This window comes from Podarcis liolepis, assembly GCF_965112155.1.
Source record: "Podarcis liolepis genome assembly, chromosome: 5".
NCBI classification, from domain to species: Eukaryota; Metazoa; Chordata; class Lepidosauria; order Squamata; family Lacertidae; genus Podarcis; species Podarcis liolepis.
Window position 1 is genome coordinate 38,540,250 of NC_139556.1, and position 27,955 is coordinate 38,568,204.

At 42.0% G+C, this 27,955-nt stretch overlaps 1 protein-coding gene across 2 annotated transcripts; it reads left to right on the forward strand.

The window, feature by feature from the left end:
- The first annotated feature begins 680 nt into the window (after positions 1-680).
- On the forward strand, positions 681-27,946 carry STAMBPL1 (STAM binding protein like 1). Of its 2 annotated transcripts, none has more exons than XM_083505347.1 (11): positions 681-1,051; positions 13,155-13,235; positions 14,645-14,862; positions 17,862-17,937; positions 18,427-18,522; positions 19,662-19,995; positions 21,768-21,892; positions 23,150-23,287; positions 25,332-25,444; positions 26,449-26,548; positions 27,622-27,946. In XM_083505347.1, the coding sequence occupies exons 1-11, from the start codon at positions 1,049-1,051 to the stop codon at positions 27,676-27,678; spliced, it is 1,341 nt and encodes a 446-aa protein (XP_083361473.1). In that variant the 5' UTR covers positions 681-1,048; the 3' UTR covers positions 27,679-27,946. The 2 variants fall into 2 exon arrangements, with proteins under 2 accessions (XP_083361473.1, XP_083361472.1); XM_083505346.1 differs by having other exon boundaries at positions 685-1,051; positions 13,155-13,223.
- Positions 27,947-27,955: the final 9 nt, after the last annotated feature.

Here is a 27,955-nt window from a genome sequence, read left to right on the forward strand (position 1 = left end):
GGGTTGGAACGCATGACCCTGAGATTAAGACTCTCCTGCTCTTAACCCTAAACTTTCTTTTTCATTACTGCTGCTATTGTGAATCGACACGGTTGCAAACTGATCGCTCTGTTCCTTGAAAATAACAATAAAAAACACATGCATCGGTTGGATAGCTCAGTTGGTTAGAGCATGGTGCTGATAAAGCCAAGGTTGCGGGTTCAATTCCATATAGGGCAGCTGCATATTCCTGCATTGCAGGTGGCTGGACTATCAGCCTTTCTCAACCTGTGGGTCCCCAGATGTTGTTGAACTACAACTCCCATCATGCCTAGCGAGCAAGGCCAGAGCTTAGGGATGATGGGAGTTGTAGTCCAACATCTGGGAACCCACAGGTTGAGAACCACTGGATGACGCTCAGGGTCCCTTCCAACTCTACAAGTCTATGATTCTACATCTGCTTTTAAAAAAACAAAACAACAACAACTGTGCAGGTGTCAGTCCTGCCTCACGAGGGCTCAGCCTCACCAAGGTCCTAACTGCTGCTCATACTACCAACCCGCCTCTCTACTCCCATTCCTGCCCGAGGCAGACTCCAAAGAGCTAAGCGAAGTCGGGGACGGCGAGCCGGGGGCCTCGCTCTTTCGCGGGCGGCCGCTCAGCTTTACCGCGCCTTTCCCTTTGCGCCCCGCCCAACCGCTGTCCATGTGAGCGCGCGCGCGGCGCCAGCCGGCTGTCTCCGCTGAGGGGAGCAACGGGCCCTTGGCTCAGCCACGGCGGCCGGAGCCCGCGCGGCGCTGCTGCTGCTGCTGCTGGCGGCATTGCGCTCGAGAGCGGCGCTCGCGGCGAGAGATTGGGGCGTGCGCCGCCCCCGGCGCGTGTCACGGATTAGGCGAGGCGAGCAGCAGCGGGCGGCGGCAGCAGCAGCAGCGCCTGGGCTCGGCTACGCTCATTGTTGGGCCATTGTGGCGGCGGCGGCGGCGGCGACCGGCGGCTGCCGCCACTTCTCTCTAGCCGAAGCCCTCAGGCGAGGCGGACTTGACGCGACTCTCCCGGCAGCCATGGCTTTATGGTAAGCTGGCGCGCTTTCTCCTCTTCGAAGGAGAGGTATCGAAACGGGGATGGCTTTGCTGCAGAGAGATGGAGGGCGGGGAAGGGGGCTGCGGGAAGGCAGCCGGAGGGGGGGGGGCTGCCGCCCTCGTCGTGCCCCACGGCGTTCGCCAGGCGCATCTGGCCGACCCCTCCCGGAGGCGCAGGGCTGGGCTGCAGGCACCTTGCGCTCCCATTCCGAAAGGGCCCGCTCTGACGCGCCGACCCTCCGCCAGCAGACAAACATGTGTGCCTCGAGGGGCGGGGGAAGAAGCCTCGAAGCCCTTGTCTTCCTAGTTCCGCCTCTTGCTGCCACTGCCGGCGAGGAATCTCGAGCTTAGGGAATCGGGAAGCCGTGCTCTCTGGCTGAGGCTGATCTGACATACCTCTTTCCCTTGCCATTATTATATATATACCGCGTTTCCCTAGAGCATCGCCGCTCGGGAACATGCTGTGCTGGAAAGGTGCTCTTTGGTTGTATGATCAGGGCTAGAGTTGATCTGGACAACGGGGCGGGCGGCAGTTCCCGCCCCCTTTGAAATGTGGCCGAAATGAAGCAGCTTCAGTCGTTTCCAGATGCCATTTGTTTTTAAAGGGAAACTTGGAAGAGGGTGCACATTTCAGAAACAACATTATAGATCTCTCTCTCTCCCTCCCCCACTCTTCTCTTTTTATAAGCAGACTCCACAAATCCCTTAACAGGCCCACTGGGATTTGCAAATCCACATAAGGATTTGCTACCCCATCCCCACCTCCAAGCACCCACCTTTCCTGTTAAGTGGCTTTTGCCCTAGGGATTTTATTGCATCTGTACCTCAGACTCATTCTTCACTTCAGAGCTGCAGTTTTCTCTTTGCCTGCCCTCAGCACTTTCGCAGCTATGTTATTGATTCCCCAAGGACTTTCAGGTTGCATCAAGATGGCCTTGAATGCAATACAAATACTGAGAAGCAATCAAGACAATAAGGTGGAACTGAGAAGATGCTCAGGGAGAATTTTCTCCCTCTCTCTATCATAAACAGCTTTCCTTCTTTCCTTTCCCCTTTTTATTGTGAGTACAGTATATGACCTTTATAATTTACCACGCCATTATATATATGAGTTACTAATGTTAGGATTAACCCAAGATTCTGTTCCTAATTGGATTCAACTGTAAATTGAACAGCAATTAGCACTCTACTAGGTTTTCGGCCTGGTAATTGCTCTTGTTCTAACAGGCACTTTCTCCAGGGACATGTTGAAATATTGCCCGTAAATAGCATTGCCAGAATATGAAAAATAAATGTCCTAAGAAAGTGAGGAAGGAGCAACAACTGTGTGAAATTGTGCTGTCTAGAATCTTGTGTTGCCTTTCAGTAGATAAAAGCTTGGCATAACCGTAACCTAGCTTGCTGTAATATATTTTATTAGGCCAACTAAATATAAAATGGAGTATATTTTAAAAATATTGCATAATGATGTCACATTTCTGGACTGGATCTCCAGACAAAGGATAATTCATAAGATTAGCAATTAATAGGACTGATACGACTGTAAGAATAGATTAGGTCTTGAGAAATTCAGAAATCCAAGTTGAAAAGTGCTGTTAAATTCTAAATTGCTAAGAATGTGGCTAGACAGCCACAGTTAAAGATGTCATAAACTGGTATTCTAGTGATAGAAGCTTTTTTTTCTTTTATTTTTTTAAGAAAACATATACTGTATCTGAATTTGGAGTTTTGTTGTTGGGGCTGTTGGTGTTTGGACTATATAAAGCAGAAAGGTTTGCCAATATTTGCTTATTTTTAGCAGCTATGCTAATGTTCAGTGTCAGGAAACATTTTAAGATCATAACAAATTATATTCCATTGCTAAATGTGCTCGCTCAAAAATGACCTATCTCAGTAGAGCCTAGGAACAGTTAACACAGTGAATCAGTACACTGAAATCATGAGTTTAGTGAATTCTGATGGGGTTTTGAATGTGACTGAAAGTTGAGTCACACAACCCTCTCAGCATGTTACCATCCTCAGAGAATACTCAGCCTACAATGAGTTGATTTGGGAGAGCAGTGTGATTGCTGCTGGCAAGCGCTGAGTTTGGCACAGTCATTTTAGAGAGTTGGTAGCAGTCATGTTTCTCCCCCTGGCCTAGTAACTTGTCCTCTTGTTTCTAAGTGGAACTTAATGCAGCTAGCTCTGTCTGTTTTCTAATTGGAAGTAGAAAGTTTTTATTCTATTAAGCAGTTGTTGTTGTTTAGTCATTTAGTCGTGTCCGACTCTTTGTGACCCCATGGACCAGAGCGTGCCAGGCACTCCTGTCTTCCACTGCCTCCCACAGTTTGGTCAAACTCATGCTCGTAGCTTCGAGAACACTGTCCAACCATCTTGTCCTCTGGCGTCCCCTTCTCCTTGTGCCCTCCATGTTTCCCAACATCAGTGTCTTTTCCAGGGAGTCTTCTCTTCTCATGAGGTGGCCAAAGTACTGGAGCCTCAGATTCACGATCTGTCCTTCCAGTGAGCACTAAGGGCTGATTTCCTTAAGAATGGATAGGTTTGATCTTCTTGCAGTCCATCCGACTCTCAAGAGTCTCCTCTAGCACCATAATTCAAAAGCATCAATTCTTTGGCGATCAGCCTTTATGGTCCAGCTCTCACTTCCATGCATCACTACTGGGAAAACCATAGCTTTAACTATATGGACCTTTGTTGGCAAGGTGATGTCTCTGCTTTTTAAGATTCTGTCTAGGTTTGTCATTGCTTTTCTCCCAAGAAGCAGGCGCCTTTTAATTTCATGAGTGCTGTCACCATCATGGAGCCCAAGAAAGTAATTGCATATATTTTCAATTTAACAAGGGTGGTGCATGTACAGAAGGAAACCTCATGTACACATCCCTTGCATGGGTTGAAATTATGTGCTCAAAAGTATACAGTGGGCATGTTTTCTGGCTTTGGATCCTTCTGTTTAGATTCTGTGTAATTCCAGATATGGGACTAGTTACTGTACAAAGCACTTAACATTCATTTGGAGGAAGTGAACATAATTCATTTGCTACTTCCTTTGTTACCGATTGTGAAGAAGAGGATCTGTGATTTAGCTCTCCCCTCCAAACCCGAGCAGGCGATCTGAGCTGTCAGGCTTTGCAAAGTGGCCATCTGTTGGGTGGTTTTGTTGTTGTTTAGTCGTTTAGTGGTGTCCGACTCTTCGTGACCCCATGGACCAGAGCATGCCAGGCACTCCTGTCTTCCACTGCCTCCTGCAGTTTGGTCAAACTCATGCTGGTAGCTTCGAGAATACTGTCCAAATATCTCGTCCTCTGTCATCTGTGTTTCCATGGCACACTAAACCAGGGTGCTGAAGCTCAGGTCTGCAGACCAAATGTGGCTCATCAGCCTCTTCTTTCTGGCCAGGCCACACCCCTCATTGTTTCTACTTCATACCTTAGCTTCATGCTGATAACACCAAGGTTGCAGGTTCGATCCCCATATGGGACAGCTTTATATTCCTGCATTGCAGGGGGTTGAAGTAGCTGATCCTCAGGGTCCCTTCCAACTCTACAATTCTATTATTCTGTAAGTGCTTTTGTCATGTAGTTCAGACCAGCAAAATGGTTAACACTATTGTTAGTTTCTTTTTAAAAAATGTTTTTTTAATAATTTTTTTTTCTCATAACAAATATCCAATATAAGAACATTCATTTTCCAATTTCCCCCCTTCCTATTGACTTCCCTCAGCTTCCATTTCTGGTTTATTCCATCAAATGTTACATCCTGCTGTTTGTATATAGTACTATGTTGTCACATTGTTAAATTTCTTGTTCTCTGTAAATAAAATTGTAAATGTTTATTTAAAACCTGCCAGGGAGTCCATGTCTGTTTGCTTTTTCATTTCTGCAAATACTGTATGTTGTAAAAGGTTCGCATTCTTTTTCGAAATCACTATTGTCCTTTTCACGCAATTTGGCTGTTAACTTTGCCAACTCTGCATAGTTCATCAACTTTTATTGCCATTGTTCTTTTGATGGTATTTCTCCAGTCTTCCAGTTTTGTGCTATTAAGATTCTTGCTGCTGTTGTGGCATACAGGAATAATGTCCGTTTTTCTTTCAGCAGCTCTTAAATACCTCACAAACACTATTGTTAGTTTCAAACAGGCTGATTTCACACAATCATTGCTGAATGTTAGACTGAGTTTTTAGCTAAGAGCAAAAAACCCAGTCTCAGTTCCAAACTGCAAATGCAGCCTCTGGTTAAGCAAAAGCAAGCACTTTGGAACTTCTTCTCTTGGGTGCAGGAGATGGGAGCAGGAGAGTATGTGAGCCCAGAGTTCGAGGCAGCTCATTATGGAGTGCATGCATAATTCTAACCTGTAATCTAACACCAAGGCTGCCAACCTTTTAGGGGCTGTGAGCACATTTGCAAGCTAGAGAAACACACACACACACAGTGCATCCACACATACACCACAGCCTATTCTATTGGCTACAAGAGAGAAATCTGTGTGGAGAGGGGATAGGACCTGGTGGGCACCAGGGAAGGCCTTTATGGCTGCATGGGCACCCATGGGCACAACATTGGTGGTCCCTGGTTTCACATGATGTCCTGATGTGTCCAAAATGTCAGTAACTGTTGACAGCCGGTGTATCAGAATGTTAGATTTTGATAAGGGAAATTTCTGGGTTCAATTTTCTGCTGACCTATGCAGTTCACCTTGAGCTCTCTCCATCTAACCTACATCACAATGTTGTTGTGAGGGCGATATCAGTTAAGTCTTGGGCATGTTGCCTTGGGCTCCTTAGAAGAAGGATGGAATACAATCTAATAAATAAATTAGATTTTTTTAATGGACTAGTATCTACTGCATATCTATATTTGTTTCACAAACCAGAACTGCGTATAAGCTGTTGCTTTTTAAAATGGGGGGAACTTCCCCCACCTCCCAAACGACATGTTACTTTTGTGTTGTAATAAGGGTATTGCCTACCAACAGGTCATTGGTTAAAATCCCATTGCTCACATGAGTGTTATCAGAGGATACACCAGTCTGCTAGCTATGAGCGGATTAGGAGTGTATTGAAGTAATGGGATGCTTAGAATAATCATGCCAGTTGACCTTAAAGAAGTTTGTAGCAAACAAGCATATGGAATGAACTCTTCTCCATGAGCTGAAGGTCACCTTCCTTTGATACCTTTGCTCTGAGTCAAGTTTAAAAATCAATGGAACGGTTTACCTTGATACAGAGGCAGCATTCGTCAGTATCTTTTCTACACACAATAAACAACCAGGGTAACCTGAGATCTAACTACTTCCCTCTTGAAACTTCTATATGATCTGTTTTATTATGATTTTGCTACACACACACACACACAGCCCATAGTCACTTCTGAATAAGTATGCAGAGCATTGCATTGTAAAATCAACTAAATTGTTGTTAGGAAGCAGACATATTAAATGATTGCATTAAGATTCTACAGTACTCTCAACCGACAGAAGTGCTTATATATCTTAATCATGTTGTCATCTATAATGTAACTGCTTAAGCTTTCATGGAGCTAATCTTAGAGCTCACCTTGTACATTCAAATGCAGTTTGCTGCCATTTTAATGTTTGACATTTGTGCATAATTTGATGTGAATATGTATCAGTTGAATGTTTGTATGCCTCTGTTTGCTTTGTATTATTGATTTGGCTTGACATGTAGTCTACTTTCTTCAGTTACTAAGTTGCTGTTATTGTTATTATTATTAGCCAACCTTCCTATGCATGCACTGTATCAGAAATTTGCTGTGCCCTGGCAGCATAAAAGGAAATAATTATCTCTGTTAGTCATTTGCCTAGTCATCAATGGGACTATTTACAAACTCAGAAGCTGCAACAGTGAAAAAATAAAAAAGTATCCCCAGTTCTGAACAACTTATATGGATACTTATATAGTTACTTATATAGATAACCAGTAGCCACCTAAATAAAAAAATTCCTTCCAGTAGCACGTTAAAGACCAACTAAGTTAGTTCTTGGTATGAGCTTTCGTGTGCATGCACACTTCTTCAGATACATGCACACGAAATACATGCACACGAAAGCTCATACCAAGAACTAACTTAGTTGGTCTTTAAGGTGCTACTGGAAGGAATTTTTTTATTTTGACTATGGCAGATCAACACGGCTACCTATCTGTAACAGTAGCCACCTAGTTGACTTTGCTCAGGAATTCTAAGAAACCAACAAATTGGTGCAGTTCTCAAAGGTTCAGTCTGCCAAAATGGTGTCCATTTGTATCCAAACACAGATAAAAGCCTGCTACTTGATCATAGGAACCATCATGCAAAATTTGCTTATAACATTCATAGCAACCAGACAAAGAAATTTCCACAATATAGGTTGGAAGATGAGGGATAGGCACTTGATCAAATATAAGAACTATGTTAAGAGATATTAACTGTTAAAACAATAAAGTCATGAGCAGATAGGAAACTTATACTAATTACAAAAACAAATTAGTCAACATTATGATACAATTAAATTCACTTTTAAAAATATATTTATTTATTCCGTATGTTTATATCCCTCTTTTTCTCTGTGATGGAACTCAAGGCAGCATACATGGGCTTCCCGGGTAGACACTGACCAGGCACAGACCTGCGTAGCACAACCAAGGCAGCTGTCTCATGTGGCCTCAAATCACGCCTGGAGTCATTAGACAACTTGCTATAAATTTAAACAGTGCTAGGTAGGGTTTCTATAAACCAGAGTTTTCCAAACATTTCATGTCAATGACACACTTTTTAGATGTGCATCATTTCGTGACACAGTAGTTCAGTTTTACTAGCAAACCAGAGGTTAAACCAGGCATAGGCAAACTAGGCCCTCAAGGTGTTTTGGGACTACAACTCCCACCATCCCTAGCTAACAGGACCAGTGGTCAGGGATGATGGGAGTTGTAGTCCTAAAACATCTGGAGAGCCGAATTTGCCTATGCCTAGGTTAAACTATTAACCCCTTTCCAGCTCCGGGAGGAGCATAGGGAGCGTTCACACGGCACATTAATGTGTTGTGACACACGGTTTGGAAGGCTCTGCTATAAATGCTAACTATTCTGCAAATAGTCCTTTTTTTACTTTTATCCTGGAGCATCAGGGCCAGCCTTTATTTATTTAAAATAAAATAAATTAACAACAGATATCACAGAGGTAATGCTCATTCCTGCAGCAAGCAAGATAGAATAATAGGTATTCTTTGGCAGTGGTCTTTGCCACTGATAACTGACTGCTTTCCTGTTCAGATACACCAGTGGTTTTCAACCTGTCTTCCATGGTACCCTGGGGTGCCTTGAGTGATGGTCAGGGATGCCAGGGGCAACACTGGTCTTTGTTCCTCTTTCCTTCCCTCCCTCCTTTCCTCTAATGCCCTCTCACATCTCTACCTCTCAAAGGCTTGCACAGCTGTTTGTTGCAGCATCCCTGCCTACAAGCTCCCCAGGCGAATGGTGCTTCTGGGGCTGGAGGAAGTGTGAGGAGGCACCTCTCCTTGGGGCAGCAGCAGCTGCTGCCTGGAGGACTCCCAAGGAGAGGGGAGAGGGAGAGGATGCTGAGGGAACACTCCACAAGGTAGTGTATTTGAAAAAGGGTGAGAGGCTGCCAGCTCTGCAGGCAAGGGGAGACATAACTGAGCTCTTGAGCTCCACAGGGGTGCCACAGAAAGAATGTAGTTGGTCAAGGGAACTATGGACTCAAAAAGGCTGAAAACCACCCACAATTACTCTAGGTGGCCAGCTGGAAAAAACTTTCCTTTCCTTCAAGTTTGCCCCTAATTGCTGCAGGGCCAGGAGGAAGCATCTCCATTCCTGCAATTTCTAAAACCTCTTTAATTTCATTATGGCATTAAGCTGACACCTGTGTGGTGGCATCCCCAACTTCATGGAATATTTGATCATACTTGACTGCATATTTGTCTTCTTCTTTGGTGATCACTTGCAGCCGAGTAAGATTGTCTTCTATAAACACGGTTTTAAAAGTGAGTCTGTAAGTGACTGTGGAGGCCATTTTTGGATCCACATGTCTTTCCACAGTGGGGACATGCAGCAGGTTTCTAGGCAGGAGTTGATCATGGTGAGGGTTTGCCAAGCGTGCCTTCCTCTTAGCACTTTTCTCCCTTTTGTCCTGAGTTCAAGCATTTTCAAAACCCATGACACCTTTGGTAAAGGCTGTTCTCCAATTGGAGCGCTCACAGGCCAGTGTTTCCCAGTTGACTGCATCTAATAATGGACAGTTAGTTGACAATATTTGATCAGTCAATTGACCCAAGTGACAATTCTATAAGTAAGCAAGGCTCGTCAGATTTGTGGTTCTTGGGATGTCTGGGCTTCCTCTATGCATAAATCAGACGGATTAGGAAGATAAAATGGCCACTCTGAGTAATGACAGCTGTTGCAGGCAAAATTTGCAATGGTGCAAAGCAGAATAAAACTGGAGAAGGTAATAGAAACAGGGCCAAGAGTGCAGGGGACAATCAGCTTCGATAAAGACAGTTGAGAAAAATAATATGCTGGGACAGTAAATTTGTCCACTGCCAAGGGAACTCTCCCAAACCAGAATGCCAAAGCTAATTTGTGTATTCTGCTTAGGACAGACATGGGGGACAATTGACTGATCAAACAGTGCCTGTTGAGCAGTCAATTAACTTCAATCAGTTACTTCATGCATGAAAATAATGCCTACCTTTTTATTGTATACTATGAGATTGTTTTTAACAATGACAGAGAATAAAGGCTCTATTTCTGAGCCCCGCAAATGCTAAGTTACAACTTGCCCTGTAATTCCTTCTAAATGCATTCCATGCTCTTACCTTCCTATTAACCACATGACCTAGCTCAAGGGTGGCTCACCATTTTTATTTTTTTCAGTCAAGGGCCACATCCACTCTTGACCAATCCTCTGGAACAGGTGTTGCTGCTCCACACACTTGTATGCACATCCAAAGGCACACTGCCTCCCTCCACAGCTGATCAATGCAGTCTGATGATGAGGTGGCCTCCATCTACCCCCATTTTTTTGCCACAGTCGCCAAAATTAGTAGAGTCTTGGGGGGGGGGTCAGAAACGTTTTCTTAGAGGACATGGATTAGACTGCCAAAGGGACAGTTAGCCATCCCATCCTAGCTTCTCCTCCTACCTGGGTGCTGCACTACCAGTTCTGAACAGTACAGGTTTACAGTTCAGTAGGGAGCAACACACACAAGCAATTTCACATAAGTCACAAGTTCCCGTTTATCAGTGGACTATCACTAAATCCATTGCATTTGATGTGGTGAGGTTTTATCAAGTGCTCTGAAACAGTCATGATTATGGGAGCAAACCGATTGTGGAGTGTTCTTATAATCTGTGTTCTTATAATAAGCATAATTACCATTATTCCTTTTTACTGTTCTTAAAATGAAATGCTCTAAATTTGCCCAATATTTTGACCAGTCAAATGCCAAACCAAATTCTTGTTTCCCTCTAAATGGTGGCAATATAGTCAACCTCCTGCAGGCTCTGTAGGCTCTGAGAGAACTTCGCTTTTCAGAATAGGTGATGAAATAATTATGAGAGATCTTTGAGGGGCACTCTTTACCAACTCAGCTTTTTCTCTGCTATCAGATTATTTGGACACTGAGTGTTCAGTATTTTTATTATTTTGGAGGAAGATGGCACACGGTGAGATAATTGGATAATGTCAGCGTTGTGATAGCAGAATGACTTGAATTGTTATTTGGTTTTGAAAATAATGTGTCAATTTATAGACACAGATGTCTTCTGTTTAGGAGAAAGAGATGATGTAGATACATTCTACTGAAATTATTGTTGAACAACCTATGAATAGCCTATCCTTCAACTCAGTTTGCCAAAGCCAGTTAGGCAGTCAGAGCAAGTTTTGTTGAACTGAAGGGGGCTGAGTGCTGGAGTTAGATACTCCAGTTCTATTAAAAGATGATAGAAGATGAATGCTTATTAAAAAGATTTTTCAGAAACTTTGCAGAGCTATTTTTACACAGTCTACAGTTCCACCTTAGCCTGATCCTGTCAGATGCTATTTTGGAAAATAAGAATATAGGTTCATGTGCCAGGATTTCTGTGGCTCCTCAGAGTGAAGAGCATGGCACTGAGATTGCATCACAAGAATCCCAAAACACGATAGTACAGCAGTATGGCTTGATAGTACTGTGCTGATAACAACCAGTAAGCCCCACTGCATACAGCAAAGCAAAATAATTTTCAAGCCCACCCTCCAAAATTTTGGGAAGATTATTGAAGTACATATGAATTGCTCAGTTGGAATAAACCCTTTCTTTCATCTTGGGATAATCAAGTGATAATGCTGTTTATGGCTGCAAGGTGAAATTACTGCTTAATGGTCCAGAACGGTTGATAGATTTTTCATTAATGGGAGCTAATTATTAGGAAGTAGTTAGACAATGCTGAGTGTTTTGACTAAGAGTTAGCAGAGCTGGGAGCCTTACGCCTGCCCTGCTAAGGGGGAAGACAAGAGGGATATGTGCTGCTGTGTGTGCATGTGAAGAGAGAAAAAGAAACCACTTTTGGAACCTGGCAGGATACAAAGAGAGAAGCTGTGAATGAAAGGCTGGAAGCATCTTGAAGTGCCAGTGCCTTTCCAGGGATCTGGTGTGGCATAGCAGATATTGCCTCTTAGGACACCCACTGCTTTCATGTATACTCTGCTTGCATATTTGTACATAAGCAAAGTATTATAAAAAGGCCAGTCTCCAGCACTTTCTTCCCCAAAGGAAAGCAAAACCTGGGAGGTGATTTTCCTGGAACTTTTTACCTCTTAAAGAATATGGAACGATATCAGTATAGCAGCATGTAGCTCACAGTCCTAGTAAATTTGAATTAGTATTTTGCATATTCTTATTTTTACTGGCTAAGATATCTATAGATAGCATTTCACCCCCTTCAGCTTACCACTCTCATCTTCTGTTGCTTTGATTTCCGATGTCTGGTTTTGTGACTTCTCTAAATCTACCAGGGTGCAGGTGGCAGAACCAATGAGGCTTGCAAACTTGCCTGTTGATGTTACTAATCACGTTGTTCCTTTTTCAAACCCTGCATTTTGTTTCTTTGCCTTCAAAGGGTTTATGCAGCTGGGGGTGGGGGGGTGGGGTGTTGCTGAGCTCACAGGGTTTTTTTTTGCAGAATCAAGCTCCAACATGCTTGACATTTCCATGCTTGACATTCTGAGATAATGACCTTGGTTTATATGAAGAGGATCTCAAGGGCTTTTCTGCTGAGTTAAGGTTATGTGAATCAGGTGCAGGTATATTTCAGTAGAGCTGTGAATTGCACCCCCAAAAGTAGTTAGTCCTGCTGTTATTTATATGGTGAAAGGGATATATCAACAGACCTAAGGTATGGTGTATTAAAGACTGTCTACCAATGCATGATAACAGTGTATGTCTTGACTGGAAAAAAGTAGTGAAGGAACAAATGCTTTCTTACACTTTACATATTTACTTTGTGCAGTAAAACAGAGAACTTGGCTCTTGCTGTAGTGCATTGTCACATATGATATATTGCTAGGAAGGAGCCTACCATGAAAGTATAGTCGTTTCCTTTGTTTAGGGTGCAATCCTATGGCCCCTGGGAGGGCTTGGGGCTGTGCTAGGGGAGGACCAGGAAATGGCTTGGATTTAAAACTATCCTAGTCCCCTGATGTGCCCCCAAAGCAGGGAAAGCTTGAGATCACAACCCGCCCAAAGCTCTTTTTAGGGGGCAAGAGCACAGTGTGAGAGTGCGGCACCCAAAATGGCCACCATGATCTCACATGAAACAAGGCGATGTCTCAATTTTTCCAGGGCAGTTGCTAGGTATATATCCGGAAGATATGGCTACCTTTGAAATACAAGTTAGCAAATCCATGATGCTTTAAGTACCAATCTATGGATTCATGATACATGATTCATATTTCAAGAGACAAATACTGGTTAGTTACAGTTGTTGACAAGATAGGAGCATCATCAGTATATTTCCTTGGAACTTTGTCATTGGTGTGAGATGTTGGATGAGACTGCTACTGAGCACTGTATCTTTTCCCATTCTATTTTTGTGCCTAGATGGAAGGACTGGAGAGGAACAATAAGCTTGGGTTGCAAGCACAAAGTAACATGGAACAACCATTCACTGTAAGTTCATTGGTAAGTGCTAAGGGCTGGTGCTTCATGATGCATGGAAAGCTGCTTATCAGCCATGTCTGCTTGAATGGTGTGGATATTGGCTTGAGCCCTGTTTTTTTGTGAAGCAAGCATCCCACTCAAGCTCAAAATACACCCTGGAACATGTTGGCCATCTTTCCAAAATGTATTGAGTTGGCATAAAATAAAAAAAGTTTATGAATGCTACTTCTTACTCTCCATCTGGTCCATAACTTTTTACTTTTACTGAACTCCTCTGATAATCATATCATTGTTGATAAGTTATCCTAAACCACTCCTTTAAAGCCTTGGTAGGCCCAGACATAATTAAAAATCACAACTTTTAAGGCTTGAGGTAGACATGACAGAAGATGTGGGGCTGCTGCTAAAAATAGGACCATCCTCTCCTCTTTTCTCTCCCTCCATAATGTCTACTAATACATAACGTATGGTGAGACATCATCACAGTGAGAGAATATCTTTGCTACATTTAAGTGGCTGCCAGTTGGGGACACAGGGAAACTCTCAGCATGGTGGCATGATGCCATGTGCTTAAATTGCAAGGAGGAGGCAGAGATGCAGGACTGGTGTTTTCTTCAGCAGTCTTCCTTTCTCACTATGTCTTTGCTGAAGCCTGAATCATATCTCAAACCTCCCATATTACATTCCTGTTTATGAATGAGGCTGAACAGAGTGGCTAAAGGTAAAGGGACCCCTGACAATTAAGTCCAGTCACGAATGACAGTGGGGTTGCGGTGCTCATCTCGCTTTATTGGCCAAGAGAGCCGGCATACAGCTTCCGAGTCATGTGGCCAGCATGACTAAGCTGCTTCTGGCGAACCAGGGCAGCGCCCGGAAATGCTGTTTACCTTCCTGCCAGAGCGGTACCTGTTTATCTACTTGCACTATGTGCTTTCAAACTGCTAGGTTGGCAGGAGCGGGGACCGCCGACCAAGGCTCAGTGGTTTACACCACAGCGCCACTTGCATCCTGTTTATGAAAGAGGCCGAACAGAGTGGCTCCGGATGGTTTAAAAAGTGGCGACTGAAAGCTTTATGATTCTGACTTGCATATATGTAAATGTGAAAGACAACATTTCAGAACAACAGCAGCTGTTAAAAATATATCATAATGGGCATAAAGTGCACATCTCTTGCATCATTAAGCAAAATGATTTTTGGAAAGTTGTGTGGTTTTGAAAGTGTGGTTGTGTGCATGTGCATGGAGTAGCTGGGGGTTGGTTTAATGGGATTTCCCCTCCACTATTTTGCAACAGCTCTGATGGAGCAAAATCGAACCTTGCTGAAACTGTAGGTTGCAACTGCTAATTGTGACTCAAGATTTCAGCTCGAGTTCCTTGGATAAGTTCAGTAACCAAAGTGAAATGCAATTTGTGCTGTCTGTTTTAACAGAAAAGGCTAGCAGCTATACCTGACCACACAGATGTTTCACTGACCCCAGAAGAGCGTGTACGTGCCTTAAGCAAACTTGGTTGTAACATCACAATAAATGAAGACATTACTCCACGGCGCTACTTCAGATCTGGAGTGGAGATGGAGCGCATGGCATCTGTATATCTGGAAGAAGGAAATCTTGAAAATGCCTTTGTTCTCTATAATAAGTTTATAACGTAAGGATTGGTCTGGAGTTATGGATATCAACCTCATCTTAATTTTTAGAAATGGCAATTTTAAGCCAGTGGAGTGCTAGCAAATGATTCCAAACGTGTCTGAAAAAAGGGGTCTTGTTAGGCAATGACTTTAGAGCTCAACAAATATGCCCTCATTTGTTACAGGGCACACAGAAGGCTTTCCTAACTTCTGCTTCCAAAATTCTGTATTTTCCAAGCATGTGAACAGTAATTACTTTTATACCTGGAAAATACATCTTTCTCCCAGCTAGCGTGTCAGTTGTGATGTGAACACTGCATGCAATGCAACTGCACTAGTGCCACAGAGCCTGGTAGAAAATGTATGTTAACTTTAGTAGTGATAAACAACACAACCCTCACCTGGTGCTAGGGATTTTCACAGTTTTTGTTCACTCCATGTTTTAAGTGATCCAACCTGATTCACACTTCTTGGATTAATATGCAGATCAGAACACAGTTATTTTTCCGTTTTCAAACTTCTCTGAATTTTGTGATATAGCTGTTAGCGCAAATGTGTATTCAACTGCCTCTTTTAGGCTAAAATGTTTATTTTAGGTAAAAAAAACTATTAAAATTGTATTTTACGGTAAAATGTGTACAGAAAATGCACATTTTCCTATGATTTTTTTAAAAAAGAAATTGCAGAATCACACAGAAATTGGACCGAATAGACTCGATGCAAAAGTTACATGAACTGGAAATAGACATCCTTTCATCCTTACCTTATGCCTCTACCATTGTGTTAATTTATGGGAAAGACAGTTTTCCTTTTTTTAATGTTTAAAGATGGAGCACTCAAAAATCAGGAGTTAGATGTTACAGCAAACTTGAGGCCACCATCTTAAACATCAGCTTTGTGTCCCTTCTCCTGTCCATAATGATAAAGGATATTCAACATACAGAAGAATTTCATTACTCTGTAACCTTCCTTGACAATGATCTACATGGATATAGAGAGTGATGATATAATATTATGCATGGAATATCACATGCAGGGACTTGTAGTCTGAGAACATCTAGAGGGCACAGTGTTGGCTATCTGGCATTTGAGAAAGGGGATAGGGAAGAAACAAGACACAGGGTGCTGTTTTCATGGGTTGCCTCATGTTTGCCATCCATCCCAGTTTCACAGTCTGCAACCTTCCAGACCTTTTCAAATGCAGAAGAGCCTCATAGACTTTCCTTTAATTGAGAAGAGACAGGCTCATCAGGCAGGCCACCACTCATCAGAATGTGTGAGCTTTGGCTGCACCATGCATTGCTGGAGTTGACTCCTGCCTTCAGCTAGTATTTTGCTAAAACTGATGGTTGTAAAAACTCAGGGAAAGTGCAGAAATGAGGTACATATGAACTATGTGGCTGCTGTTGCATCATCACAAAGCTAGGGCTCAAACTGAGATAAGGGATTTCTGCTGGGTGATTTAATCTTGCATGTTGCATTTTGAATACAGCTGTGTTCCCCCCTACACACACACACACACACACACACACACACACACAGCAGCTTTTTATTTAACTCTTGTCATGCATCTTCAGTACAAATAACCAATGCATACCTTAATAAGCAGCCGGCAATTACAACGACCACTATCGCCATGCCAACGACTAATTTCATTCTAGCAAGCAACCTCCATGAACTAGAAACTGCAGTATTTTGCCAGTAAATGGGGATAGGGAGCCCTGCCAGTGTTTCCTATAGTGTCAATAAACTAGGCTGCCAGACCTGCTTCTGTTGCTGAGTCACTAATCCATCTCCTAACCTGCGAGTGAATGAGTGGAAGCTCGCTATACCATTTTTGAATTCCTTTTGTGCACCTGTGCCTGCTTCTGGCACTCTCTTGCAGAGTCTTTTTCCCTTCCTCAAGCCCAGTTTTGTTCCCAGACGTACCTTAACACAATAGGCTGCATTATGGATGCAGACAAGCTGCTTTCCATGCTGCCTTCCCATTCACCCACACTCACATCTGAGAAAAGGAAACAGAAATCTTGCAGCAACTATGTGTTCTGGGGAAAGCCATGTGAGAAGTTAAATGGGAAAGTCTTGAAGCTCAGTGGTGAGTCATAAGCTTTTCACTCAGAAGGTCCCAGCCTCAGTCCTTCAGTCTAAATGTTCACAACTTTTCAGACTGGGACACCTGCCTAAGTTTTGAGAAGTTGTTTTCAGTTGAAGTATTGAAATAGTCAGTGCTGGGCTAGTACCCCCGAGGAAAGAGGCAAGAAGAATTGAAATGGAGGGGAGTGAAGGATTGAAAAATTACATTGTCAATTACAACAAACAAAGAAAGTAGGTACACCAAAGGATAGTTCTAGTGCTTTGTTTTATTCATTACCTATAGCGCCTAGGACTTGCCGATCACATGGTCGGTGGTTCGAATCCCCGCAGAGGGGTGCGCTCCCGTCGTTCGGTCCCAGCGCCTGCCAACCTAGCAGTTCGAAAGCACCCCTGGGTGCAAGTAGATAAATAGGGACCGCTTACCAGCGGGAAGGTAAACGGCGTTCCGTGTGCTGCGCTGGCTCGCCAGATGCAGCTTGTCACGCTGGCCACGTGACCCGGAAGTGTCTGCGGACAGCGCTGGCTCCCGGCCTTTAGAGTGAGATGAGCGCACAACCCTAGAGTCTGTCAAGACTGGCCCGTACGGGCAGGGTTACCTTTACCTTTTTATAGTTTACAAATATATTCTAAACATAGCATTGACTGCAATTGAGAAGCATTATTTTTCTGGAAGAGCTGCATGAGAATGAGTGGCACTACAGCATAGTAAATAGTAAACCAATTGTGCACTGAGAACCGACTGTGGAACTGCAGTGTTGTAATTTAAAATCCAAAGGTACAGAAAGCTGCTGTGAATCAAAAAAGGAACACTAGGTCCAGCGTCATACGATTTATGCAGCCAGCTTTTGTCTCTGCAGGAAAACAATGGTGTTGTGGATATTTCTCAGACATGCAAGGTGGAAAATGTGTGTGTCTCGTTTTCTAGTTTGTTTGTAGAAAAGCTGCCCTGTCATCGAGACTACCAGCAATGTGCAGTTCCAGAAAAACAGGATATCATGAAGGTAGAGTTGCTTTTTTAAAAAACAACAACAGGCATTTCAAAGGACTCCTTTTTCTTTTCATGAACCAATAACAACAGCACCATCAGCTCTGCTAAGGCATTTGGGCTCTAGAAGCTGATGTTTCCATCGGTGCTGAGGGCTACAGTATGAACTCTGGGTTTGGAAGCCATATTCTCTTATGGAGACCAGACTTTATACATTTTCTCATGATTAAATTATGTTAGCCATTTTACCAAGGCAGCAGTGCCATCATGACCTTTGAAATCTATCAGTAGCAAACACAAGGGCAGTTAAAGCCATTGAATAGCCATGTCAATAGAGGCATTAATCATAGATAAAGCTGATTCATAGATCTGAACCTTAATTTTTTTGTATTTAATTTTATACTAATAGATGAATTGATTATGAGATCAAGATGGTGATCTGGAATGGGAGGAAAGCAAGTATTTATATGCATTTATTTATTTATTTAAATTCTTTCTAACAAAGAAACTGAAGGACATAGCCTTTCCAAGAACTGATGAATTGAAGAAGGAGTTGTTAAAGAAATATAATGCAGAATATCGGGAATATATGCAAGACAAGGTAAATTCCACCAGAACATTTATATTGTATGTGTTTTTAATTATATGTGTACCCCATCATCAATATTCTGTATAACAAAGCTGGCAAATATATAAACCTTTAGTAAGGAACCCTTTCTGTGAATGACATAATTTATTTAGCTTTTAAACATTTTGTGGTAGTGGTGGTAAGTAACACTGTTACTATTGATGATAATAATAATAATGTTAAAAATGAACAAAAAGTGAAACTGAACACTAACATATCTATTTAGAAACCAAAGTCCTTTGTTACCTCTTGATCCATGGAAATGTTCCACTGGATTGATGCAAACCCTTCCTCCATCCCCTGGCAACACAGACACACACAAGTAGGCAGCCATGCCCAAACAACATGGGTGCCAAGAACTGTACTGCCCAAAAGCAATGCAGCCATATTCTGCACTGCACTGTTCCTTGCCAAAAAGTTTGGCCAAGAATCATAGCCAGCAATAAACATATGTCAGTTCCTTGACATTATTCACTTCCTATGCTTGTGCTCACAGAGGAAAGGATCCTTTCCAAAGCCCAAAATATGCATGATGGTAGCAGACCTACTAAATGAAAAGTTCTCATTTTCACTTGCAAAACGAGTGTGAGTGGTGCAACTGAAAGGGTCAGAGAGCTATGCAGTCAGGAGCAGGGTATTGGACAGTTTACCCAGAAGTCTGTTTCTTAAGGTCCAGTACCAGAAGTAAGCCCTGCAGGGGGAAAGCTACAGGATGAAGGTTTGTTCAGCATTCTCCCCATCCCCATACACTCCTAGCTTTTAAATAGTACAGTGGTACCTTGGGTTAAGTACTTAATTCGTTCTGGAGGTCCATTCTTAACCTGAAACTGTTCTTAACTGAAAGCATCACTTTAGCTAATGGGGTCTCCTGCTGCCGTCGCGCCGCCAGAGCACAGTTTCTGTTCTCATCCTGAAGCAAAGTTCTTAACCCAAGGTACTATTTCTGGGTTTGCGGAGTCTGTAACCTGAAGCGTATGTAACCCGAGGTACCACTGTACTCCACTTTATATGTGAATGGGATAAGTATTTAAACAATTGGATCTGCCATGTCTAATGTGGTTTGAACCACTGTGGGCTGTACATTGGGTTTTTTCATGTAATATATTTTTCAGGGCAAATGCAAAGCTGAATTACTCAAGAAGCTAGAGCAACAGAAACTGATAGAAGCAGAGAAGAAGCGGATTGCACAGATTCGTCAACAGCAGCTGGAAACAGAACAGTTTCAATTCTTTGAAGATCAACTGAAGAAGCAAGAAAGAGCCCGTGATGAGAAAACTAAGGATAATTCAATTACATCTGAGCAGACTGATGGGAGCACGTTATCGTCGTGCACTGCAACACATCTGAATAATTCTCTCCCCACAACAATTGCAAACAAGAGCGATGGACAGTCTCCTCCTATAAGTCGGGCCTTAAAGCCAGCTGCTACTCTAAGTGCTGTTCAGAGTAAGAGAGCAATTTTGTTGTTGTTGTCTTCTTCCCACGTTATTGCACTGTTAGACTCTATAGCCAACTGTGTAGCTAAAGTTCGCAACAGGTGGCATCCAATATAAATCGGAATACAGTGGTACCTCGGGTTAAGTACCTAATTCGTTCCGGAGGTCCGTTCTTAACCTGAAGCACCACTTTAGCTAATGGGGTCTCCTGCTGCTGCCACACCGCTGGAGCACAAATTCTGTTCTCATCCTGAAGTTCTTAACCCGAGGTACTATTTCTGGGTTAGCGGAGTCTATAACCTGAAGCGTCTGTAACCTGAAGTGTATGTAACCCAAGGTACCACTGTACATGAAAAATTTCACCTAAAAATCTACACAATGCTAATGATTAAAATCCCAAACCATTGAAATGTTACAGCATAGAACATGTTCTGAAACTTTGATACACACATAGGTATCTTTTATCTGGTTAGAAATGTGTTTCCACGTTCTGGATGGAGAGCTCTGTAAAGGTTGCCCAGTTACTTGTTCAGACCTCCATTTGAATTGAGTGGTTTTTCCCTAAAAAGGAAAAGCCAGAAATAAATAAATGGCAGTTCAACCTAACGAAGGTATCCAAGACAATACCTCACTTACGATATGGAAGTCAAGGTGCGCATTATGTTGTGTGTTTGTGACTGACTTCTAGTATACGCTATTCGTTGGTTTGCTGAAGGGAAATATTTGGGTCTCAGATCTCCCTTCTTTCAGGCTTCCATTCACGTAGTTTGCATTCTTCCATGCCCCTAGTTTACCTTCATAAAGCTGTTTCTCTGTATTCCTCATCACTCCTTCCCGTTTGACTTTAGCTTTTTAAGTCACTCGAACCTCTTTGATACCCTGATTCTGGAACTATGCTTCCAAAATTCAATAAATTCTGTTTAATAAATGCTCATTCATCCTGGAATGTTGCCGAACGGCCCAAGGTCAGCTAATGACCTTCATGGTTGAGCAGGGATCCCAAACCAGCTTTTCCACTACATCACACTGGCACTCAAATCCTAAAATGCACATACCAGATAAGTGAGGCTGGAGCAACTCTAGTAGCTGTCCAACCTATATAGCTTGTGATATTTTATAGAAATTTCAGCCTCTGTTTGTTGCACAAGCTATTTGCCATAAGTAGGGCAACTGAAACAGGCACAGAAGAAAATCACCGCTAGGAGTGGGACAGTCACTTGCTATGTCTGTATATCTACCCTGAATTCTGACTGTAGCTAGGTAGTGTATAAATTTCCAAAATAAATGAATAAATGCAAAATAAATTATTTTTAAAAATAGCCTCCCAATTTGTACATGTACTCAAGTCAGTCAAGCACTTTTTAAATTGTATCTTATAAGAGCATTTTAATACTGTAGACTACTGCATAAATGTAAAAAGGTAAAGGTAAAGGACCCCTGGGCGGTTAAGTTCAGTCAAAGACGACTATGGGGTTGCGGCACTCATCTCGCTTTCAGGCTGAGGGAGCTGGTGTTTGTCCATAGACAGCTTTCTGGGTCATGTGGCCAGCATGACTAAACCACTTCTGGTGCAACGGGACACTGTGACAGAAACTGCTAGGTTGGCAGGAGCTGGGACCGAGCAAGGGGAGCTCACCCCATCATGGGGATTCGAACTGCCAACCTTCCGATCAGCAAGCCCAAGAGGCTCAGTGGTTTAGACCACAGCGCCATCCGCATCCCTTACCTTACCTTACCTTTACCTCTGCATAAATGACACTCTTACTCTGTCTCTCTTTTTAGACAATGTGGCTGAAGGGCTGCGAAGTGTGGTTCTGCCCAAGGATCTTTGCCACAAATTTCTGCTGCTAGCAGAGGCAAATACAGTAAGAGGAATAGAGACATGTGGAATTCTCTGTGGAAAACTGGTACAGTTGAACCTTCACATTTGTATGGGGAAGGCACTTTTGATAGTACTGTATTTTCCTGTAATGAACTGATATCAGAGCAAAAGCAGATGTGGAGTGTAAGTGTGCTACATAATTGACTTTACTTCTCAGAAATTCTTACTGAACTGTGGTCTGCTGTTTGCCTTTTGGGGGAGGAGCAGAAATCATTGATCTTAGGCAATGGGAAGCATGTAATGCTATTAAATCATTCTGCTGTGAAGTTAGACTCCACTAAAGGATTTTTTAAAATGGTTTTCATGAAACACAAATGATAATTTGTTGCAGGAAAACCAATATTAAATATAGTGGGAGCTAATGCTGTGGCATATCAGATTCTGAATATCAGATTTTGTGTGTATGTATGAGTGGAGAGAAATTATAGCAAATACCGCTTAGCTATTATTGCTTGGAGTTTGCTTCCTAGGTAAATAATGCACACTGTTGCCTAATGTTCACTTTACACCAATAGTTAACTGTGAAATTGTATGTGAAACATGGCTGATATATAAAGTACTCAACCTGGCACACAGGGGAAAATATACACAGATATTAAAATAATATATATTCTGGCTAATAAGAAGATTAAAAAATACACTGCATTGTTAAACCCAACCCTATCTATGTTTACTGAGAAGTAAATTCCATTCGCAAGTGAGTGTGAATAAGATTCCATACTAAGAAAAGGTAGCATTTCCTGCCGTATCTTTACATAAGCGTGGCGCACACTGGCTGTAGCTCAGTGGTAAACCATGGGCTTTTAATGCAGAAGGTTCCATGTTCAGTACCAAGCATTTGCAGGTAAGGGTTGAGGAAAAGTGCTCCAAAGCCTGTATCCTTGGAGTCACTTCCAGTCATAGCTGTCAACTTTTCCCTTTTCTTGCAAGGAATCCTATTTGGAATAAGGGAATTTCCCTTTTAAAAAGGGAAACGTTGACAGCTATGCTTCCAGTCAGTGTAGAAAATACCAAGCTAGATGGACTAAAGCTTTGCCTCAGTTAATATGGCAATTTTCAATCTTCCCTTTAAATGTTTGTCCACGTATATAATATTTTAATATCAATGTTGACCTCTGCTTTGTCTGTTACTGTGATGAACCTGAGTATCACTTGGTGTAAATCAGCACAGTGACTATGATAAGAGTACTAAAAACTGATTCAGTTGGCAATGGTGATGGTTCTGGGGGTCGACGTTCGGTGCTTGTTCCCAAAGCTATTTTGCCACACTTTTATTTTACAGACCCATAACGAATTCACTATTACTCATGTGATAGTGCCAAAACAGTCTGCGGGGCCAGATTATTGCGACATGGAGAATGTGGAAGAGCTGTTCAGTGTTCAAGACCAACACGATCTCCTCACTCTGGGCTGGATCCATGTACGTATATACATAAATATGCTGTGGATCTCAGTGAAGAAATAGGCAGAAGACATTCCTTACAGAAACAATATTTTTGGTAAACTATTCTAAGGGTGTGCAATGGGGGGGGGGGATTGGTTTTGGTTTTTAAGTCAACGTCCTTTTTGCTTTATCTTCATTTTAGTTGCATTGGTTTATTTCCATTTTACTTTGGTTTAATTTTTCCATGGATTTCAGTGGACACCCATCTTGTCTGCTACTGCCTGTAACATGACACATGCCTGACATTTGTTTTTCACATTCGTTATTGTTATATGCTTGTCTTAATGGAAAGTGAAAGGTAGTGCATTCAGTTTGTTTTCAAAGTGAAAGCACTATCCCTAGACTATTCTTCCTTAACCTTCCTGCTACCCACATGTACCAAGTGTTCTGTAGCCCCTTAGGGCACTGCAAATCTTTCAACAAGTACAGGTCTGTCTACTTTTGTTGACTAGCTCTTCAGATTTGTTATGCCTACACAGAAGTACTTATGATAGCAGGGCATATTGTCATCCCATTTTTTTTAACAAAAAAATTATCATGTGACAGAAAGAGGCAGATGCATCCTTTAGGAGACATTATAAGTACTACTACTACTGCTACTACTAATGATGATGATGATGATGCATTAAAAATATATATTTCACCACATTTTGAGCTTTAATTCATTTAATGAAAACATTTGCTTAAAATATTTTTGCTTAGGCAACTCTAGCCAGACACGGAGATGGTTATGTGCTTTAATCTTTCTTACTGTTAATTGTCATTATTTTAAACTGTTTTACTGATGTACCTTGAAACCATTTAGATGTTTTATTATAAATAAGTGGTATGCAACTGTTGTAAAATAGGCAAATTAACAAATAAGTCATTAAATGCTGCAGCCATACAACAACAACAAAAAGGCATTACAAGAATATATATAGTAACTCTAGGTAGGTATAGACACTGATCTTTTCAAAATTTAAATAGCAGTCACAGGGGAACAGTGACCAGGACTGTAGGGAGAGAAGATATTAACTTTTTCCCCAACACAGCATTCCTGATTAAAATGCTGGTGTTATTTTACAAATGTACCCCCTCCCCCAATTGGCCCTGGTAAATACGACTAACTGGCATATACTTCCAATGAGCATTCCATATGTCTCACTTTCCTTTGAGTAGAGGTGGGCACACATGCTCCCAGACCTGTTGCTCAGCATTTTTTTTTTTTTTTGGGGGGGGGTTATCATGCTATCAGTGACTGCTGCAGTATGTTCAGCTCATGCCACGTTCAACCTCAAAGCCAAAGAAATGTCCTGAACAGTGGCTCAGGTGAGCTTGCCAGTTGGACATGTGCCAAAGCAATTAAATAATCACTTCAGTACGTGCCAGGCATTGCCTCCCACATCCCCCAAGTGCCTTGAAAAGTTTTGCAAGAAAACATTTGCTTGGGGACTTCCCATCCCATTTTGGGGGTGAAGTTTAAACTTCAGTCAGTCAAGGGGGAAATTCCTCTGGGGAGGCTGTTTTGTGATTGTCACAGGAGTCAGGCAATTAGCACTGTTTTTTCAGCTACAAACAAGAAAGACAGATTACATCCCAGCCTCCTGTACATCAATCGTTTGTATGTCTGACCAAAACGATGCAAATTATATATCTATACCTGCCAATTTAATTAAATTTTCCATGTAGTAGTTTGTCATTTTCTGCCCTTATTTCTTTGATATAGTTTCATGGTCAAAGGCTTTAGTTTTCTGTTCCTTTCAGTAATTTCCCTTTCCTTACCAGCCCACCTATGGTGCAGTGAGTAACTTACAACAGGTACCTTTTCTATGACTTTGAAGCACCCTCTTTGCTGATGAGAATTGTCATGCTGTCTGTTTGGGTGAAGGAAATAACATAAACAGTTGCTAGAAAATCATAAATCATACAACAAGCCTTCAGACTAAGTATGATTTCTCCTTGATTGTATTTGACCTTGATCTGTTAAAAAAATAATAATCCATCCACTAAGCAGACATTTTCCTTTCTTTCTTTGTAGACACATCCAACACAGACGGCATTCTTATCCAGTGTTGATCTTCATACACATTGTTCTTATCAGCTAATGCTACCGGAGGCTATTGCAATTGTTTGTTCACCAAAACATAATGAGTAAGGTTTTTTTCCCTCTCTCTCTCTCTCTCTCTGACTCCATCCATCAGCAATGTTCAGAAAGATGTCTCTGTACTCTGCTATAGGCATTTGTTATTTTACTCAGTTTATTTGGTGGGAATGTTAATTTGTAGGCATATTTATTTTGTGGTGCAATTTTGCTTTACTGTCGTGGGGAATGCAAAAAGGGAAATAAGGAGATGAACTTTATTTCAAGTGTTGAGCATAAGACTTGAACATACAAAATACGGCATTGGACCATGTAGCCCAGTGTGATCTCGTGTGATTGGCAGTGGCTTCTCCAGGGATAGGTTCCAAAGCAAGCATCTCTCCCAGCCTTGCTACTTGATATCCTTCTAGTTGGAGATTAAATCTGAGTCTTTTTTCCATGTAATGTGCAGGTGCAGTCAACCTTGATTGATTAGCTTAAAAATTAAATGCTTAATCAACTGCAATTATTTTTGTCTGGTTTAGGCAAGTTCAGAATTTTCCACAGCAGGATCTACTTTTTGGATATTACTCTGCTCATTATGTCACACTGGCTGCAGTGTGACATCATTTGCATCATGTGTGTCTGATACGTGAGGCAGCAGTTACAGTCCTACATATGTGATGCAAATGTGCTACAGAAACGACCCATTTCATCACTAGGAGAGAAAGAGAAAGTATCCTCTTCTCTGGTGAAGCAACCCGCTCTCCTGCTGGTGCCTCATTTATAAATACAGTTGGGCAGAGCTGGATGAATCTTAAGCAACTTTTCTTTCATAGGAAGCTGTTACAGTTGCTGTATATACGTACCTCTTCTGCTACTGCTGTTGCGTAGAATTGAGCTGTCCATTTCTTAGTCCTCAGGTGTGAGCTTAAATTGAAATGCTCCTCTGGCAAACTCCCTAAAGTTGCTCATGCATCTGATTTTTCACACATTATTGAGATGTACATTTTTATTTTATTTTTTGCTCTGTTCTGTTTGCTTCCTTGGACATAATACTTTCTTTGCTTTCTAGCACGGGAGTCTTCAGACTTACTAATGCTGGCATGTTGGAAGTTTCTGCTTGTAAAAAGAAGGGCTTTCATCCCCATACCAAGGATCCTAGACTATTTAATGTAAGCATTACTTCTCAACAGTTTGGCTGAGTATGTCTGTCTGTCTGTGTGTTTGTTTGTCCAGTACAATGTCTTGCAGGAGTGAATTCCATAATTGTGTGAGGAAGCACTTCCTTTTTGTCTTCCTTGAATCTCCAACAGGGAGAGAAGCTTCTCCCCATCCACTCTCTCCTATCATGCCCCTGTAACTCTTTTTCCAATGTAACAAGCCCCCAATACTGTAACCTTTCCTCAAAATAGAGTTGTGCTCTATCATTCTGGGTGTTCTCTTAGTTTGCTTCTGGAGTACGCAGAACTCATCTAGAAAGTGGGGGAGAGGAAATGTGAATTCTCCTTCTCCTTCCCCTTCACTGGAAATGTTTATTTTTGCCTAGTGAGGAAGAAGCGTAAACTGCATAGGTTTATATATGCAGCCCAGCTGGTCTTTACTAAAAGACACTAATTTTAAATTTAACTAATAAGTTAAAAGTGTACTCTCTTCCATTTCCCCCCATTGTTCCTGCTTTTTGGTCACAATTAAAGCACTAATTTTCCGACATCACAAACACCAAACATCCGCTTTCATAAGGTGCAGGAAAAAGTGTGGCTGGTCTTACATTGACCAAGATGTGATTTAGGCTGTATGCACAGCATTCAAAGCATATAAAATGCCCCCCTCCCCCCCCCAAAAGGCATCCTGGAAACTAGTTATTTAAGGGTGCTAGGCATTGTGCGCTGTGAAGGTTAAACTACAGTTCCCAGAATGTTTTGGGGGGAAGTCATGTGCTTTAAATGTATGGAAGGTAGGCAGCCTGAGACTGGGGAACTACTGCCTCCAATTTGATATGTGAGTTACAAGAGATGGCAAAGCAAGGATGAGGAGGGAGAATGCTGCTTTATGGGCACCATGGTTCTTTTCCTCTGAGCCAGCACTAACCTCCAGGAGAAGTACCATATTTTCAAAGAGAAACGCTTTCATGACCTGCTGTCTCTTAAACAGCATGTTCTCGATTGACTTTAGAGGCAGTTTGCCTCTTGCAGCAGATTCCTCACCGACGTATATCCGTGATTGATTTTGGCGACTTCTTTTGCAGATATGTAAACACGTCGTTGGGAAAGATGTAAAAATAACTGTATTGGACCTGAGGTGATGTGGATGAGAAAACAAACCACCTCAAAAACAGCTGCCCAAAGGAGAACATGGCTGCCAGATTTTCCTACAGTGTTTTCCAAAAGTTACTGACATTTTATATTTGTACATTTTAGATTTAATAATTTGATATTTATTGCCCTTTCCCATTTTGAGGTTATTTTGTTGTTCTGTCATGATAGAGTTCATGGTGGCATTCAATCAGGATATGTTATTATGCTGAAATACTATGAAAATAAAGTGGACTTGAAACAGTGACAGTGATGGAACATTTGCAG